Here is a 14,991-nt window from a genome sequence, read left to right on the forward strand (position 1 = left end):
CTAGTAGGTTCAGAAGGAGAAGAAAATTAATCTAAAAATAGCTGCAACTGACACACATGAAGAACAGCAACAACAAAAATAATCCCTAATGTGACCTGCTATATGTACAAGGGCTACTTGTTGGCACCTTCTTGAGTGCAGAGGTATACAAATCACATTTATTGTCAAGCTATCTAACTACACTTTCCAATCTGTATGAAATATACTTTGCCCACTTACTCATCATAAATGAGAATAGCTGGGGCAAATTCTTTATGGCTCATATTAACAATTTTTTTCAGCGTCAAAGAAGTAAAGGACAAAGAGAAGACAAAAAGAAACATGACACATCATAATTGTGACTGTAGCTATTTCACATAGTTACCTGTGATGTTATAATGTCAAACCGTATTAGTTGTCATACAATGAAAGCAGAGGGAATAAGAGCACCACACAACTTTAGATAAGGAAGTTAGCTGGCTACTATTGCTAGGCTGCCCCACTGTTAAAGGAGACTAGGTCTTCTACAGCCTAGCACTTAAGCTCATCCTAAATCATTTGAAACTAATTTCCCACTGGAAGTGCCTATTCTTCACTGTCTATGAAATTTGGAAAAAATGAGTAGTTTCAGCTCAGGGAAAAAAGGATGCTTTAAAACCCACCTATAACTAAAACCAGATGGCAAGATATTGATTTTGTTATTTGTATGCTGGCATCCAGAGCCAGTCAAAGCTCAGAGATAGAACTCCTCTTACATATGCAGATACAAGGGAGATTTCTAAAGGTATGTATTATCAGAATGAAGTTTAAAAAAACCTTCCAAAACCATAGGAAATTTGTATCTGCTGGTTGACACGTAACAGGTAAAGCAATCTCCACCCCAGCTTTCTCCATACTGTCAGGGCAGGTCTCACTTTTCAGTACAGCAACTGGCAGCTGTGTGGACTTGCAGAAACCTGGCATCACCCTTCCAGTCTCTAGAAAAGTCTCTTTATACCTGTTACCTTTGAGACTTGATCCCTGGAGTCCCCCACGTGCCCTGCCCCAGGTCCAGACCCTCCTCCCAACTGACCATATTCAGGTGCTATCTCCCCCTCAAGGGCTCTACCTGACCCAACACACAGCTCGTGGGACACTGGCTTACAGAGAAAACCCTTCTTTTCTGCTGCCCAGCTACAAAATACATAAAATACTATACTTGTTTGTTCAGTAAATCAAACCATTCTGCCATTTTTCAATGTATAGTATAAGGAGAAAAGCCAGAAAATTCCTGAGTTCTGCTGACAGGAGAAAAAAATTCAGCATTTCTTTGATCAAATCTAGAGTAGGTTCAGACTTGGTTTCAAGTAAACCTGGGCTAATTCATTATCAGACTTCTTTTTACTAAGTTAATCGTAGCTGCAAATCAAAGCCAATTTTGCAACACTTGATATCATAAATTAGTAGAAAAGAAAAGAATTGTGTAAGGGTATAAGTAGAGACTCAATAAACTCCCAATGCCACTGTCAGTATGCCTTTAAATATCAGTGCCTGTTCTAGGGATGAAGCAGACCTACAAGGAGTGTGCCTCTTAGATAACCATTCTGTTCTCTGCTTACTTCTGCCCAATATTTACTTTGACCATACATTCATATTTAAAAAAAAAAAAAAGAAAGTTTAGGGGGTGGAAATTATTTTGTTTTCTAAAAAGCATAGGATGTGTACCTTCTGAAGCAAGTGGGAGGATGCGTCCTGTTTGAAAAATTTCTCATCTCTCAGCTCTCCGTTTTAAAATGGGAGATGGATTTGGTGGATGGAAAGAGAACAGGTTATAGCTTACTCACATTTCCCAATGAAGATTAGGGTGGTTTAAAAAACACTTACAAAAGAGCAGGCAAAAGATTATTACAATCAATTCCTATGTTCTCCATCTGATGCATTCCACCTTAAACACCCAGAATTGTGGTAGGTTAAAAGCCACTAGGAATTTTTTTAAATTACGTTTACATTCACGCCTAATCATCCTTTCTTAGTTTTACAGCTGTTTTCAACCTGATGTAGAAATATATTTTTTTATCATTATTATTTAAAAAAACTTGATAGCTGCATTTATGCTGCAGTTTTAAACTCCAAGAAAGCTAATATTTCACATATTATTCCAAAATAACAAGGCATCACTGAATTAGGAATACTATGTAAACAATGTGGCAAAGAAAACTTATCAGTTTTGAAAGATTTCTCCCTGCAAATTTTATAAAGTAATAGAAAACTGTTTTTCATATTTAAAACAGCCATAGGTATGCTCCAGATTGCTCCCCTCCAGTGGAAAACACACATTGATCCTAGTCACAGAGTGAATTCACATTTTGTGCAGGTACTTACTCCCCAAAGGCACCCCATCATTCTAAAGCCTTCACATTAATTCGGTAAAATAAAAAGTGCTATTATCACTTAATACATGATCACTAACTGCACAAGAAGTACTGCTCTGTTAGTCATGACTGCAATCCAACACAGGACCGCATGAAGGAAATCTCTAATAAACCACTTGTGCTAACTGGGGATACAGCCCTTGCCAGGAGATGCAACTGGCTGCTGCCAATGAAATCCTAATGAGTAAGACCTACAGAGGAGTCGCAAACTTCCAGTGAGGTGTGGCTGGTTTCATGTTAAAGAAACATTTGTTTGTTTATTTGTAATACTTAGTCCTTTCAGTTAAATCACTGAAAAAATTCAATCTTCTTTTCCTTAAGCTGTCGTAGCTTGTACAGGAAGGAGTTTATAAAACCATGACAAGAAATTACACTAAAAAAAGGTAGAAAAGGAGCAAGATGCAAAGAGGAGATGAGAGAAACATTAAGGAAGAAATCAAGGAAGAATGAAAATTAAGCAATTGAGCAATTCAGTGCATAGTGGAGAGGTGGATTACCTGAACACATGGAAACAGAAAAATCAGATTTAGAAGGAATCTATAAAGAAGATGTGGAATCATTAGAAATAAAATGGAGAGCAGTACAAAAAAGAGGAAAGAACTGAACAGTGAAGCAAAGACGACTATAAATAGGGTGGGGCACAAAGGACAAGAAGAGAAAAAAGGCAAAGCAATATTAAAACTTATGGGAAAGGGCATCTTAATATGGTACCACTCAGTTGTCCAATAAAAGCGCTGCAGCATTTGTCCAAATATGACAAAAGCAGTTGACATCGGCAAATTAAAGTGCATGACACAGACTGCAATATATCAAACTGAAAGGGTTCTAGGGAATAGGACAGTGAATGAAAACCTGAGAGACCTGTATTAAATTACAAGCTTGGCCATTATCTTTCTATGAGATATGAAAAATGGGAATATAATACCTCCTACCTTGTTGTGAGGATAAAACTCATTAATTATCATGAACAGCTTACACATTACATACAGCGCTGTGGGGGAAATAAGCAAGTAGAATCTAATTGCTGCTGTAGGATAAAGTGTACAAAAGGTATATTACTGACTGATGGACTAAGGGGTTGCAAACTGATTGTTTTATCTGAGAGACTGAGAAATCCAAAGGCCAAAGAATGATTGGCCTTCACGTTTTTTGGGGTTTTTTTTAAGTCCAAGCAAACACAGTCATTAGATTCAAAAAGACAGCAGATGAAAAATAAGAGGGAAGGATCTCCTGAATGTGGTACATAAACAAGAAGAAGGAAAGGAAACTATACTACAGCATATTAACATACACCAGAAAAAATACACAGAATTTAAGTTAGAGGACTGTTCTTCTGATAAAGCTATAATTTTAAAAGGATGAGTAGACAAATAAAAACTGGCAGGAAGGACCTGTGAAATTAATTTCTTCTAATTCTTCAACATCTAAAAGTTAAGATCTAAATTATTAATTCCCTGTTATGGGAACCTGGTCAACAGAGAGAAACACAGCTAGGAGTGATTCAGCTGACCTTAGACACCTATCTCAGACTAAACTGAACAGCTCTCTAGAGGTATCCACAGTGACCAGCTTAGATATCTAATTTTAATAAGTAAATTTCTGCTACTAGTTATTCCTGCTTGTACTGAAAGAGAAATATAATATCATGACCTGTGATTAAATGCTCACAGCATGGAAGAGAAAAAAATATGAACTTGTTAGAGACAGCAAAGAATGGATGGCAAAAGCAGTTTTACTACCCAGTGCTTCCACGATGATTCTATTCAAATCTCTCCATGTAAAAAAAAGATGCCACCTAAGTCCCCTCAAGCATTTTTTCAGGCAGGAACAGGGGAGAAGAGTCTGTGGTGTTTGCATACACAGTTGAGACCTGGATGCAGGTTTTCTCAAAAAAGTTCAGTATCAGATCACTGACCATCTCACCCTTATTGTTTCTTCTTTCAGATTAGATTACTGATCACAACGACAGCACAGGCACAAATACAGCTATTTGCACACTCAATGTGTTTTATCAAGAAGTATTTAACTGATTCTTACCACCTTAATGAGATGCAAATCATCCATAAGCATATCCACAACTTTCTATTCCCAACAAAGTGCTACAATTAGAATACAAATTTTTCTTGGATTCCTAATATGCATTTAGCTAATCAGCCTCAACTTTACTGATGGAGGAAAAGAATTCCTACATTTTAAGTTTTTTAAGAAATATTCGCATAAAAAAATTAACAGTGAAAAACTCAAGACACACAGAAGAAACTTTTTTAGGAGGTGCATGTTAGTGGTTCCTGAAATACTGGGCCTTTTAAAGGGATCCAAATCTGCATGTATAAATTACATCTCTAAAATAATTGTTCTTTTTCTATAATATAAATAAGATTTATTTTGTTTATTAAGAATTAATACTGATATTGCAGCTGAAGGACGATAACATTTAGCATCATTATGAAATATTCACCTTTTCTAAATAGCAAGAATCATAGAATCATAGAACCATTTAGGTTGGAAAAGACCTCTAAGATCATCGAGTCCAACCCTGAACCTGACACTGCCAAGTCCACCACTAAACCATGTCACTAAGCATCACATCTACACGACTTTTAAATGCCTCCAGGGATGGTGACTCAACCACTTCCCTGGGCAGCCTGTGCCAATGCTTGACAACCCTTTCAGTGAAGAAATTTTTCCTCATGTCCAGTCTAAACCTCCCCTGGCCCAACTTGACGTCATTTCCTCTCGTCCTATCGCTTGTTACGTGGGGAAAAGAGACCGACACCCACCTCGCTACAACCTCCTTTCAGGTAGTTGTAGAGAGCGATGAGGTCTCCCCTCAGCCTCCTTTTCTCCAGGCTAAACAACCCCAGCTCCCTCAGCCGCTCCTCACAGGACTTGTGCTCCAGACCCCTCACCAGCTTCGTTGCTCTTCTTTGGATGCCAAAGAAGCAGAATTTGAGTATGTTTCTCTGGGATGAACAAATCCAGCTCTTAGCAGATATGCTGAACCAATGAGGTATCAGTGATGGAGATACCTGAAACGGGCCTCTTTTCATGGTGTAATTAGAACGCATGGGGAACTTTTTAATGGTATCTCCTTAAGTCAAAACATTTGTTCTTATCAGCTAGCCAAAAAAGCTTAAATGATTGACAGAGAGCACATGCTCTCAAATAACCAGAGCTTGTAAATACTGTACCGTCTTGGTATCTTTTCCCTTCACGTTGTTTTCTAAACTTTTAAGTAAATAAAAAGATTAAAAGCAAAACAAAACAAAAACTTCCTTTTTTTTCCTTCTCCCTCTTTAACCTTTTGATTTGAGGACTGTTATGAAGGGAAGAAAAATACTTATTTCAACAGATATAGCCCTACAAACATACTGGCAACTCAAACAGAACCACAGCCTCAATGCTATATTTTTATATTTTACACAGTCCATATAGCACAGATCTGCAAAACGTTTCAGCCCACTAAGCTGAAATTCCTAGGACTTAATTTTTTTTAGTGTGATTCAAAACATTTCAAAATAATAACTTAGGCTGGTGCTGAGTTTTGGTACTGCACTCTGTGTTGCTGATGCCACGTTACAGTGTCACTTGTTTCTTGACAGATTGCCCCTGACTCACAAGGAACTATTTTTAACTCAACAATATGGGTTATTATAAACTTCGTTCCGAGAGTTCAGAAAGACATAAAAAGAAATAAAACTGAAACAGAAATACAAATAGGACACCTGGTGGAATTTTTTTTTTTCCTGGGGGGAAAAAAATTCCTGAGGAAAGTCAAAGAAAATGAGAGTAAATTCTGGATCAGTATTTCCTTTTTTGCCTTGCCTAACCAATTTGGATTTATGTTGTTGAAGTAGTCACCTCAAGACCTTTGTCAATAGTATTTAATCATAACAGATACAGCAGGGTCTTTTACTTCACACCATAATCTACCATCACTATATGGTACACTTAGATGCAAAATCCAATGTTTAAGCTTTGTAATTCTGTTTCCAGAAGTGATTAGCCCGTGCAATCCCGGTGAATTTAATCAGAAAAGACCAATATCTTTCGAATTTAGGTTACTTTAATGAATTTTACTTAAAGCATGAAAATTTTAAAACTCAGGACAGTAGACTTTGTTGTATCTGAATTCCAGTACTTGTAACTCTATATAAGCATATCAAATAGTTCTGCTTGACATGATCTATGCGCCTTCTTTAATTGCCTTACAGCAGAAGCATCAATTACAATAGTGATGCCATCAATCTCTAAAGAATACTTGATTAAAAAGTGCAAATGAAGCATGCTGGCAATTCTGATTATACATTTACAACATTTTTTCTATGGTTTTATAAATTAAATCTATAATGAAGACAAGCAGTTGTATTATCTCAAGTGAAGGTGAGGATAACTTGTCTTCTCCCCAGAAGACATTAAGATTTTTAATAGTAAAAGCCAGATAGGAAACTTCAAAACACTTAAAGTAAGAGTTTTAGTAGAACCAGGAATTGAAATATGATACATTTTGTCTAAATCTTGGGAATGGATTTTCAATTTCCCCAAAGCTTATTACAGTCATATGAGTGATCACAAAGTGCATGAAAATAGTTATTCAGTAACATTTTACATGTAAAAAATTTCTTACAAAGAATGCAGAACAAGATAATATGAGCTTGGAAAATAAGGCCAGAAAATGGTTCCTTCAGAGTAAAGTAAATTATTTACATTTATCATTTTGATTCTCCAGTCCTATAATTATGATTTTATTACATTTCAAAAAGTGAATGATACTGTTGTCAGGATCTTTTTTCTCCCAGCACATTCCCTGCCTGATCAGTAACTCAGACTGTATGAGGGAAGACAGACTTCAAGAATTAGAACATAAAATATTATCTGGCTCTTGAGGAGACTTTTGAAGACATTTCTAAGTTTCTTGGTTTCTTGCTTCTGCAAAATATTTAAATGCTAGTCTCAGAGTTTCATTAATATTTTCAATCCCTTAATTTTTTGAGATTACAGGCAATGAAACAAAAAGAAACATATTACTTACATCATTCTGATCATCTTTTGCATTGTAATAGATTATATCATTATTCTGTAAGAGAAAGAAAAGTAATTCTGTTAGTTTGAAAGCAGGGAATAAAGTTTACTAGCAACAATTTGTACTAAAATACATTTTAAAATAAACCTGCATTTCTTTATGTATTGTCTTTGAAATATGACAGAATCAGACCTTTGCTTGCTCTCTGTTGCATGTAGTATTTCCCATGCTAGTGTTTAACTTCATTCATTTAATGCTTCCCTGGTAAGCTACATAAGTTACCCCAAAAGCCAGCTAGAAAAGTACAGACAACATTGGACAAAATCCAGAGCTCATAAAAGACTTCCGTAAGCTGTTTCTTTTACAGACATATGACTCTCTCACTATGCAATTAGGTGATTTATGCACCATGACATCTAGCAGGCAATAGATATGACAACGCATGGGCATTGCTAAGTGGGTTAAGTATTTGTTGCACACACGTTTATTGTTTTATTCACCTCCCACGGTGAAAATAAAATCTGGAAAAATACATCACAGGAGAGTCTGGCTGTTGTAGTGTAGAGTGGATCCTGGCAGCTCTGTGGAAACGCTGTACCATGTAATTCAAGCAAAGCAATGAAGGAGAAGATTACTAGTTTACATTACAAAATCAGTCAGAAGCTTCATTCAGTGTAACGTCTACAGCATTTTGAAAATTGTGGTATTTCCCATTGAATACATTTTTGTTTTATCTTGAAATATTTCTGAACCATTTAAAAGCCTTAAAGATTTAGATTCACTGTAGTAGCTTTCCACTAAATAGAATTGCTGCCACATGCCCTACACTTTTTTGAATGAAAGTAAGCAATTGTTATGTGCATTTCTGTATGAAAGACACATATATGTACATAGCAGTTTTTTAAGTCCCATTACAGATTTTGAATAAATAAAGGAGAAGAAGTTACATATCTTCATGTCCAGCAGCTTGTTTAAATTATATGATTGCTGTTAACCTCCAAAAATAACCTTAATTTATATTTTCAGTTCTGTTTGTGGTAATACCTTTGGTTTTATGTGTCTAAATAAAAAGTTGACCACAAAAAAAAAGCTTTCTCTTTTATAAATACCAAAAAGAAAGAATGATTTCAGGAATAATTTTTCAAGTGGGTAAGCCAACGACAATTATTACTTGCACTAAAAAAGTACCATGACATGTGCTACAAGGTAATGCAGTTCATCTTTATAAACCATCATTTTCCTCACTTCATAAATAATGACATCGTTCATCCTCCTTTGTGACCTTTTTGAGATCCAAACATGAAATATATTATAGATGAGCTAAATGCCATTTTGAGGTAAATGCTATTAACATGAACTCATCCTCTCCCTCAAAATGTACTTTTCCACTTTTCCATCAAGACTCTGTTCTATCCACAGGTCAGTTGGCTTTGTATCAGTATCTGGGTAACTAAGCCAGACCTCAGTGTGTTACAGACACAGGAGGAAATTCCTTTCGTCATTAAGGACCAAAGCTAATTGCTTATTCACTTGATTGTTGTAAAGAAAAGACCATGTAATGCTTGTGGAAGCCTTCAAGTAAGTTGGAAGAGGCAAAAGATTCAATTTTCTTTGGAATGTCTTTACTTTGTACATGGTTGCGTACAAAATAACTGTTCTGTAAATAATTTGATCTGTTCAAAAAGCCATGTGATTCTTTAGCAGGCAACATTTAAAACTGCAGAGGCTCCAACTATGAGAGGTACTAGCTGGAAATGTTAGCACAAGTGTTTTCATCACAAGATAACCTGTTTAATTAAAAAAAAAAAAGTTGTTTCACTTCAGAAGACAGGGGAAAAGAATACTTCTTTCACCAAACCTTATGTTATGTTATGTTATGTTATGTTATGTTATGTTATGTTATGTTATAGCAGTTCCCCTGCAATTTCATCTCTGGAAGCTTTTGTTTGGGAAAAAGGAGACCAGGAAAAGCAATACAGACATATTTATCTGGATATTATGTATATATGCTTTTTGTTTAGTGGTTTCATTTTAAAAAGGAACATTTTCATAAAACACAATTCTATTAGGCTTTCTCTTGTATTGACTTTCATCTAGATATCAGTTTATTTCCCCAGCCCCTTCCCATCGCTCAAGTTTACCCTAACTCATTTAATGAATAGGATTTTTAACAGTCCTCTACACATACAATTCTGTTTATCTACTTAAACAAAATGATTCTTTATCATCACAATTATATTTTCCCCTGTCTTATATTTTTATTTATTTGTTTAAGTTGATCGAAGCTGGCATAGCATTGCTATCTACTTCTACTGGACTAAACAGTATTTTTTAAATCACCTATTAAACAATTATGTTTCAGAAACATGATACATTTACAAGTTAATTAAAATAACCCCCCACCACCACCCCAAATGAATTAGATATTTTGTTAGGCTATTCATATCTTGTAGTTCATTACCCTGCCTGGAGATATTACCTATATAATGCATAAACTAACACTGACATTGGTCATATCTCACTACTCTTAATATAGAAAATATGAGATACACAGTGCTACAACACACTGAATGCTGTACAGTTCACAAACTAGATTCATGGATCAGTTAGATCTTTAGAGGACAATTTTTCATAATTTAACCACTTCTAGCTGACAAGAACAAATTGCTTTATTGCTGGTTCTCAAGCAAGTAGTTCAGTTATTTATTAACTTTGTGATACACAGAATTTGAATCTTCCCACTGTTATATACATCTGCCACCAGGTAATACCGCACATTTATTGAGCAAGCCTAAGACACAATGTAAATATCCTAGATACTTATTTTTGTTCTTTATCCAGTAATGCTATGAGAGAGAGGGGTAAATACTCACTGTTACTTCTGTTTATGAATGAAGGGATTTAGTAAGACAGTCCTGAAGCTGAATTTATGGAAGAATTACTTTAGGAGAGCATATGCATAAATTAGAAACTTTAGCATAGTATCAGTATACAAGTTTACAAAATTTATGCAGTTGGAAACGTGAAGGGTAGTTTTCACCGTCATTAATTCTCCTTTCAAAGCAAACAGTTTCAGTATCTGACAAGGATATGCAAGGCTTGTTTAAAATAGGTGATTGTTGTTAACCTCCAAAAATAGCTTTAATTTATATTAATTACATTAAGGATCAGGTCATTAATGTTTTATTTGTGACTTTTACTATTTTCTTCTATTCTATCCTAATAATCTTTTTTCTTCCACACTTTCATTGATAATATTATCTGCTGAAATTAGATTGTTGCAATGTCTTTATATTGCTTTTCATTTCAATAGTACTTTGTTTCCCAGCTTTGGGTATAAGACAATTTCAATGGGAAACACTACATATTGGGTAGTATTAATGACTTCCTAAATTTCACCACACTGAATCCAAAGTTTCTGGTCTCTATGATATCTGTATCTACAGATTTGAAGAAACACACAGATTCATCGAATAGAAGAAAAGCATGGGAAAATATAATCTTTCAGAACATCTGCAGATGAAATTTGGATTCACACCAACACTAACTTACACTGGCATTTTGATTCTCTACGGAGCAAGTTCACAGACACAGTCTATTGATTCGAGTAGTTAAATGCCTAATCTCAACTCAGGATTATGTGAATGGAGCTGAAGTTGGTTTGTCATCACAGGAAATATCACTTTTTTCTATCAAATTCTTTCACGAACAACACAAAGGGATTACATTGCAACAAGATACATCTGACTCTACAGATAATTACGTATAGTAAATCATGATGATATACCTATGTCATTTTTTTGGTAAAAGCTATACATCCTCCTTTACTCTACCAAGTGCCAAAGATGAAAGCTCCTTGTCATCACTGCCACATAATGGCTTCTGTAGGAAAACCTGCTGTAGGAAATCCTTTGCTAGAATTCCAAGAATTGTCCATGAAATATGGACCCCATCAACTGGTCAAACCTCTTTTTAGGTGGAAACATTTTATGTGTGACTTTTGAAGTATCTGCTTTTCCACAAGAGATGTTTGCATTTCATTCAAGAAAGAAAAAAAAAAAAAATACTGGAAATCTTAAGATTTTCAACAACCATCCAATACTATCTATTCAGAAATACATAGTTGCTTTCACTGAAGCTATGATTAAGATTACTTATGTACTCAGGTCTGTATGTGAGGCTTCCTAGAGGCTCTACGTAACCTAGATCCTGTGAAGTAGCCCAAAATGCTGTTAGGCATGCAGGGGAGACTGAAGGCCTGAAATGAATTCTAGAACTTTGTGAGACGCTATAATGAACTACCTGAAAATAAATAAATTAAAAAAAAAATAGGGGGAGGGGGAGAAACCAGTTTTCTGCAGCTTTTCATATCATAAGAAATTAATGTAATGTGTTAATTTAGACATCACAATGACCTTTTTTTCCTAAAGCAGCAGTTCCAAAACAATTGTAGATAAAATGTGAAAGCAAAAAATAACACTCTTTTCCATGACTTTATTTGCTACAGAGATGCTAGAAGATAATGAACTCCCTCACAAAAGAAAACGGAAGAGTTTTTGTTAAGGTCTCCATACTTCAAACATTTTCTTCAATGAACCACTGAAGGCAAACCTAAAATTAGTGTAGTACATTATATTGCAAATATATATTACTGTATAATTATTAGTACATGATTTAAAATCTGAAATTAAGGCCAAATATGGTTGTTTGAATTTTGTTTTAAAACAGCATACTTCCCATGACTTCCAAGTATTTTATACAAAATGTGCTAAAGAGGCAACGTATAAAAGCTCCTTTATATTGCAGTTAACCTGCTAGTTGTGATACCTACAAGGATTCTTTTGTTCTGCAGGTAATGAGGTAGAGTAAGAAATCAAAAACCGAGAAAAAACAAACTGTATTACAAATATATGTCTGATTTTGACTGTTCAGTTTAAAAATCAGTGCTTAGAATTACAGATACAAATTTGGAGAACATTTTAAAACCATATTAATCCCACACACTTTGAAAAGGCATAGAACATTAGTGAAAGAACTGGGAGTCCTGTTGGTCAGCATGCAGCAATAAAAATATTAATAATACTGGTTTATTTCATCTTTCATAGACATACTGGATTAAATTAGTGTAAATGCCTATAAATGCTAAAAAAATATTTCATGAAGCATTGGTAAAATCCATCTGCTTTAATTTTAAAAAACGTTTTCTTGTATCTCCTTGGATAAAGATGTGCATTAAAAAAAGTTCACTCTAATATCTTTAGGGTAATTAAGTTTTAAACCCAACCTAATAAATCCTATGACAAATAAGCCAAGTAGTTTTAGTTTAATCCCTTATATAGTCTGACATGCAGTTAAAGGCATAATTAGACTCTTCAGAAAAGAAAGCTAAATATGGCCTATCACAAATAAAAAATTACATCTATTTCTGAAGAGAATAACTTTAGGGAATAAAAGCCTGCAAATAGGGGAAAAAAGGAAAGAATGCCAACTACTACAACTTCTTTTGTTATAGCTTTGTAATTTTACATAAGTGAAATGGCACAGGTAAAATAAGGGGATTAGCAGCTAACAACTTTTTTTTTACCCTTCAGTATCCATGAGTAGAAATACCGATTTAGAGCCTGTCTTTAAAGTGAACACAAAGTCAGGCAATATAGTAAATTAGTTGCAATTACTGTGTCTGAACATGGGCTGTAAGAAATGGGTTAGAAAGTGCATTTAAAACAGGGTCTTGAAACAGGACTTGGAAACAAGATATTTTAAAAATCAAACTATTTTTAATAAAAAAAAGACAAATATCAAACAGTTCAATAACATCCCAGTCTAGAAATATTTCCCCATATTACCCATAATATGGCAAATGAATCACTTGGGTTAGACATTTTTTCCCCAAACATAATTTGATTAAAGAACTACTTTCTCAGAATATTAAATTTCATACACTAATTAAAAACTTCCAGGTCTGCACTATAATTTATGATAAGTCTTTTTCATCAGATTTGTGTAAAGGGCTTTTCTCAAGATTCTACTGAGACTAATAATTGGAATGAAAAGACAAAGGTGAAGATTACAGGAAATAACATAAAGGAGGACTAAAGGTGCTGCATATTCTTTGTCATAGAATACATGTTCTTTTAAAAGGTGAGAAAGATGAACTTATTCAGCATTCATTTACAGGTTAGTCCTTCACTGAAATTATCAATCTGGAAACCTTCAAATTGATAGACAGTTTTCATGAGATGGTCACTTGTCCATTCACAGATGCATCAGAGTGATAAATAAAATGAGTAATTCAATAATCACCTGCATGCTAGACAGGGGGACTAAAACATACAACCCTCATATAAACAGATAATTTATCAGATAAGAATAATGTACAGCTACAGAGTCCAGATAAAAATACACTATATGAAAAATGCACTTTCAAGCCCTTGACATCAGTTCTGAGGGATTTTGATCTGAGGCTAGATCCAAAGATTGCAGTGCTGACAGTGGACACAATTTAGGCATCTGAGTTAAAAACTGAGATAATGAAAAAATTCATTGAAATCTAAACTTGGAAGAATCTAAAACTCTGGAAGTACTTGAGTTTCCAACATTAGTATTCCCTAGGTACCTTAATATTCTGTTTCTCTAGGGACCTTTGAAGAACCTCAGGCTTCACATCTCTGAGAAGTTTGGACCCTACTTCGCACCTTCACAGAGTCAGGACCCATAAACTGAAGCCTCTCACCCCTGTAACTTGAGGTACTTCCTATCATTGAATACATCATACTTTTCAATATGTAATAATCAACATAATCAATGACAGCCAAATATATTAGATCAATTAAGTCACAATTAGCAAATGGAATGGACACTTGCTCTGCTCTCACCTCCTCTTGCCCCCTCCTTCCTTTCTCATGACCATGTGAATAGTATAGTTATAGGGCTTTCCTGTTTAGAAAAAATATTATGAACATTATTCTGAACTCTGGATTCTGCATTAGAGCATACCATACAGAAAAAACAACATTTGCTTCCTCACTTTGACTGATGATATATTTTGTGAAATATATTTAATGCAAATGGTCCAGCTAAAACTCAGAAACTTATACAGTGAAAATAAAACTGAAAAAATCAAACCTGAAATTTCTGTGAAGAAATACATTAAGATAGCATGTATTTTAAAAATGCAAAACCATTTAAATGCATATCCTATATACACTGGACTCTGGTTGAGTTTATTTTACCAAATCATGGTATTTTTGATGGCTTAAGGCAGGCACAATATGAAAATACTTGTAACAGTAAATATGTGTTACAAATGGAAGATCATATATTATGCTATTACAGCTTCTGAATACTTACAGCCCACAGGAACATCATGACCTTGCCTTGATCTAGAGCCAAGTGCAGTGAGCCATGGCCAAGGGCACAAGGCTGAGTGTGGCGAGCTATGGCACACAAAAAAGTAGTGAGTGTAATGAGCCTTGGTACAGGCTGAGCATCAGTGAATGACAAGAGAACACCTGGGATGCTGGCAAAACATGATAGTGTCATGGACTGATTTGACTGGCATCCTGTGACACCTGTCTA

The 14,991-nt window shown here is 34.9% G+C and overlaps 1 protein-coding gene across 1 annotated transcript in view; it reads right to left on the reverse strand.

Annotated features, from left to right (window-relative positions):
- Positions 1-14,991, reverse strand: part of CACNA2D1 (calcium channel, voltage-dependent, alpha 2/delta subunit 1) — a 379,635-nt gene that overhangs the window by 197,462 nt on the left and 167,182 nt on the right. The window contains exon 4 of the mRNA XM_009328361.1: positions 7,423-7,467. Coding sequence (XP_009326636.1) covers positions 7,423-7,467 — 45 coding nt within the window. The remainder of the gene's footprint in view (positions 1-7,422; positions 7,468-14,991) is intronic.

This window comes from Pygoscelis adeliae, unplaced genomic scaffold, assembly GCF_000699105.1.
Source record: "Pygoscelis adeliae isolate BGI_AS28 unplaced genomic scaffold, ASM69910v1 Scaffold267, whole genome shotgun sequence".
Lineage (NCBI taxonomy): Eukaryota > Metazoa > Chordata > Aves > Sphenisciformes > Spheniscidae > Pygoscelis > Pygoscelis adeliae.